General features: G+C 33.6%; 1 protein-coding gene across 1 annotated transcript; it reads right to left on the bottom strand.

Annotated features, from left to right (window-relative positions):
• Nucleotides 1-1,626: 1,626 nt before the first annotated feature.
• On the bottom strand, nucleotides 1,627-2,225 carry LOC108559868 (homeobox protein ceh-1). Its single transcript, XM_017917238.1, has 2 exons — nucleotides 2,124-2,225; nucleotides 1,627-2,004 (listed from the first exon to the last, which is right to left on the bottom strand). Exons 1-2 carry the CDS (start codon nucleotides 2,223-2,225, stop codon nucleotides 1,627-1,629), a joined length of 480 nt encoding a protein of 159 aa, XP_017772727.1.
• Between the last annotated feature and the right edge of the window lie 2,945 nt (nucleotides 2,226-5,170).

Below are 5,170 nucleotides of genomic sequence, written 5' to 3'. Positions count from 1 at the left end.
AGATATCTAATCATAAGAAAGTTGGACGACTGGGGTTTCAAAGACAGGTTGTACCTGTCCGTTCTGGAGAAGAGTTGCGTATTCTTGAACGCCTCCTCCAGCTTGTTCAGCTGGAAAGACGTGATCGTGGTACGAACTCTCTTCGGTTTTGCTGCTCTTCCAGCGTTTCCACTTTCTTGCTCTTGTGGCAACTAATTATAAAGAAAAATCTAATTAATTAGCAAAATACTGAAAAAAAGAAAAATGTTTTTCGTTATCAACTAACCACTGTTTATGTACTAGGACAAGGGTTACGATTATAGTAACCTTGGTTTTGCATAGTGTTGTTGTAACTCGACACTCCAGATTTGTACTGTTGTTGATACGTATCGATGATTATTAAATATATGCAAGCATCTGCTCAATATCGTCATATTCGAAATAATCTAAGTAGGCCTGCTTCTTTTCGCTGGAAGTGTTGTTATCAGCTGGACTTAAATCGTTCAATGTTGTGTACTGCTCTATGCATTTTTCGTTAACTGTAGATTGATTCGTCGGTGAAGGAGTACAGGATGCGACGGTCTTGGCAAATTGATGTACTGATTTATAATTGCTTGTTCCGGAGAATTGAAATATTGCAAGACGTTGTTTTGATATCCGAGACTTTGATTCAACATTGGTGGAGAGTGTGAGTTGAAGGATGACGGTGATGATGATGATCCTTGAATCGTGCTATTTTGGTAACCGGTTGGTAAGAATTGTTGAATTGTCGTAGTGGTAAGATGGTGGAATCATCATTGAAGGAGAATTTATGTTTGAATTGTAACCAAGTTGATTTTGCATCATCACATTGCTTACATTCATCATCGGTATAGTCGAATTGACTGTTGCGCTGTTCGAAGCAACTCTATTATGCACCTTCTTCTGCTTCATTCTGCGCTCTGGAGCCAAATCTTTATCTGCTTTTCCTGCAGATTCAACTCCAATGAGAGCTTGTACTTGTCCGTTTTGGAGATGACGTGCTCCTTTTTGTACGCCTCCTCCAGCTTGTTCAGCTGGAAAGACGTGAACGTGGTACGAACTCTCTTCGGTTTTGCTGCTCTTCCAGCGTTTCCACTTTTTTGCTCTTGTGGCAACTAATTATAAAGAAAAATCAAATTAGTTAGCAAAATATTAAATAAAAGAAAAAAGTTTTTCGTTAACAACTTACCACTGTTAATGTACTAGGACAAGGGATACGATTATAGTAACCTTGGTTTTGCATAGTGATGTTGTAACTAGACACTCCGGATTTGTACATTAAATTAAATATTCAATACGATAAACACATATCTACAATACTTTGGTATGTGATGTATGTAAAAAGAAATAAACATTCACTGGGCGCTATTAATGGTATTAAATAATTACTAAATATCTCTAAGAAATTGCTCAAGGTCGGAATAGTCGTATTCGTCTAAGTAGTTCTGCTGCTCTTCACTGTGTTGTTTTCAACCGGACTTACTTCGTTCAATGTTGAAAGGTGTTCGGTGTACTGTTCGGTTTATTCTTTGTTCTTGTAAATTGACTTTATGAACTGTGGTGAGACAATATTGTTGAATTGGTACGCAGATGGATTCAGCGGCGGTGAATTGATTGATTAGTTGGTTAAGGAGTATAGGATGGCGACGGTCCTGGCAAATTGATGTACTGATAGGGAATTTGTTGTTCCGGAAAATTTGATGTTGATGACTGTAGAACGTTGCTTTGGTATACAAGAGAGTTCGAGTTGAAGAAGTAAGACGCGGTTGGTGACAATCCTTGTGTTACGTACTGGTTGGTCGGTGAAATCATCGAAGGCGAATTTTTGCCGGCCGTTGCGATAGTAGCAGCAACTCTGATTTTCTGCTTCTTCTCCTTCATTATGCGGTTCTGGAACCAAATATTTATCTGCTTCTCCTGCAGATTCAGTTCCAATGCTAGGTTGTACAGGTCCGTTATGGAGATGAGTTGCGTCTTCTTGAACGCCTCCTCCAGCTTGTTCAACTGGAAAGACGTGAACGCGTTACGAAATCTTTTCGGTTTTTCTGCTAATTATAAAAAAAATCAAATTAGTTAGCAAAATATTAAAAAAAAATGAAAAACGTTTTTCGTTATCAACTTACCACTGTTGATGTACTAGGACAAGGGATACGATTGTAGTAACCTTGTTTTTGCATACTGTTGTTGTAACTAGACACTCCGGATTTGTACTGTTGTTGATACATATCAATGCACTTTTTTCTATTTGTACTTGTTAGCTGAACGGAAGACACTAGGTTTTTGAATGATCATGGCCTCACGCTTTCGTCGGTATTTAGGTACCGAGTCAGTGTCCCATCCCGACGGTGGGGATAAACCCTAACCAATCACAAGACACAAAACGTTTTCTCTTAACCTGAGGTCAAGGCTCTTTCTTCATTTTTTTGTTCTACTTACAAATATTTCATAAAAAAATATATCAATAAAAGATCAATAAAAATTACTCCAATTTATTGTGCACAATTATATATTCCTTATTCTTCTCTTTCATTCTCTTATTCTGGAACCAGATCCTGATCTTGTTCTCCGACAGCTTCAGCTTCATCCTTTTCGGTGACGGATCTTCTATGAATATCTTCTCGAGCTCGTACAGCTGTTGAGATGTGTACGATGTGCGATACCTCTTTCTCATTTTCGTGACTTTGTCGCAATTGGTGTTAACGTTCTGTTCTTTTTCATTATTCACATAGATTATCAAACACTTTTAAGTAAAAATGAGTAAAATTTGTTCATTGATTCACTAATTTAATAAAGATTTAGTTTTGATTTTTTTTAAGTTAGTTCAAGAAGAAGCTATATACATACTAATATATATTTGCAGTAAAAATGAGTTAAATTCGTGCATTGATTCACTAATCTAATGAAGATTCAGTTTTGATTTTTGTTTAAATAAATTCAAAAAGATGTTAGCAATCATAAAGGGGTATCATGCAGAGAGTCAAGTGGAAAGGCGTATGCCAATAATCATACTAGTGGTCAAGTGTCTCCACACATATTTTCAACTCTTTTAAATCTTCAAAAAAAGCATAAACAAATTTGAATGCAAAACAAATAAATATTATAAAAACTCCCAAGAAATTTTCTTAGTGATAATCTTGCAGATTTAAAACCCTATTGAGAGAGCAGTAAAAGTGTTTTGTGACTGTAATATGAACAGGAAAGTACGTCTCAACCCTATTTTATTGAAGGCTTAGAAATCTTGCTTTCACCGGAGTCCCAATAATTTTTTTGCTTCAGAAACCTGAAAGCTACTGAAATTTACTTTATTGTGCTCAAAAAAATGCGCAACTGCAAGAGCCAAACAAACTTTTATTACCAGTTTCCGCACATAGCAAAAATACGTTTATTTTTTTGAAAAAAAAAACCGTAAACCGAAAAGAAATTAATTTCTGTTCGACTCTCTTCTCAAAACTATTTAGAGAACAAGTTTTATTTAGTTATATTAGTTTATGTTAGTTATGCTAATAATAAATTTTTCTCTAATATAAAGCAATAAAACTTTGAACCCTTATACATTTCTACCTGCGCTACTTTTGTAATTGAAATTTGTTTCATAACTGTTATTGAAATACATGTTTGTGTTCATTTTTATTATTTTTGTATACTATTAAAAAAAACACTTGCATAAATGAATAAAAAATATATTTTTTTTAAAGAAATTTTACATCAATATTTTCTTTCTAAACTTTAACGTTTTAATTGAAAATGTGAAAATCTATGGAAATGTGCGGAAGAAAAATCATCAATGCTAAATCTATATAATAAAGAAAGATGATTGTTACTATTTACTAAATATTAAAATAACACGTATATATCGAAATCCTGACAATCAATTTCCAGACTTTAAACTTTATTTCATTCCATTAATAATCTGGCAAAAGGGAAATGCAAGGGATTGTTAAGATTTCGATCGCCACCGTAAAATAACACACGTAAATTGATTTCTCTTTATTTCCCTAGAATGAAGGTAGAAAAATTCACTGAAACTTTGAATAACTTGGGATTGGTGTAAATAGTCCAAAACGCCCATTTTCTGTTTCAAAAACGGCGGACAGCTCTACAGCAATGGCGCTTTTATGCACGAAAATGATATTGAAAACTTTCATTAATTATTTCTTAATTTTTTATTTTACGTTCAATGAATGAGAATAGTTTATCTGAATAAATCTACAAGTAATCTGAAACGAAAAACGAGTTAACATATTTGTATGGATAAACAGCAAAGTTTTTGATTTTAAAACAAATTTTATTTACATTTTATATACAAGTAATACACTTAATTTACATGGTTTCTTCAGCAAATAGAGTTAATTCTACTATGAATCATTTGTTAATAAATCATGTGTTTATTAGCAGACGTTCACGTGTCAATTAACTCATATTAGTTAATAATAGCTATTTTCAAACTATTTATCTTTATTTATTATTTCTGCTAGGTCTTTCAAATCTTCCCAATTAATTGTTTCGGTCTGCGCTTGCTGCAAATTGTTTTCCATTGGAATTGTTTCATATCCCGGCAGCATTACAACTGTTACGTCACATTGTAGATGTAAACAATTTGTCTCGAACGTCGCTGCTTGTATGTATCCAAGATGATTTAACAACGCTGAATATTGGCAAGCTGGCGGCATGTATGAGGACATGATGATTGAAGGCATAATCTGTATTAGCTGTGAGTATTAGCTGCAGCGACCGCAGACTTTTTCGTTTCCTTATTCTTCTCTTTCATTCTCCTATTCTGGAACCATATCTTCACCTGCTTCTCCTGCAACTTCAGCTTCATTCTTTTCGGTGACGGATACTCTATGAATATCTTCTCAAGCTGTTGAGAAATGTAAGATGTAACCTTGTCGCTATTGGTGTTTACGTTCTCAAACACTTCAAGAATAAATGGTGAGTTTTAATATTCTAAATGTAAAATATATTTTTTCTTATTTCAATAAAATACAAAAAAGATATAGTTTTTTCCACAAAAAAGTAATCATTTTATTCTCTTTTTCTGAATTGAATGTAATTTCTGTGTATACTTATTTGCAATTATGAAACGATCTAAAAATTCTTTTAATAGACAATGCATTTGTCTTTTCTACTAGATACTGATGTAATTTCAAAACATTTTTTATACTAGTTT

The sequence above is a fragment of the Nicrophorus vespilloides genome, unplaced genomic scaffold (genome assembly GCF_001412225.1).
Source record: "Nicrophorus vespilloides isolate i.1.1-1 unplaced genomic scaffold, Nicve_v1.0, whole genome shotgun sequence".
Taxonomy (NCBI): Eukaryota; Metazoa; Arthropoda; class Insecta; order Coleoptera; family Silphidae; genus Nicrophorus; species Nicrophorus vespilloides.
This window is presented reverse-complemented; position numbering and strand designations above follow the sequence as displayed.

Coding starts and splice junctions, on each gene's coding strand:
- LOC108559868 (XM_017917238.1), bottom strand. CDS start 2,225: ATGTATCAACAACAGTACAAATCCGGAGTGTCTAGTTACAACAACAGT. Junction 2,005..2,123: donor GTCCTAGTACATCAACAGTG/GTAAGTTGATAA, acceptor ACGTCTTTCCAG/TTGAACAAGCTGGAGGAGGC.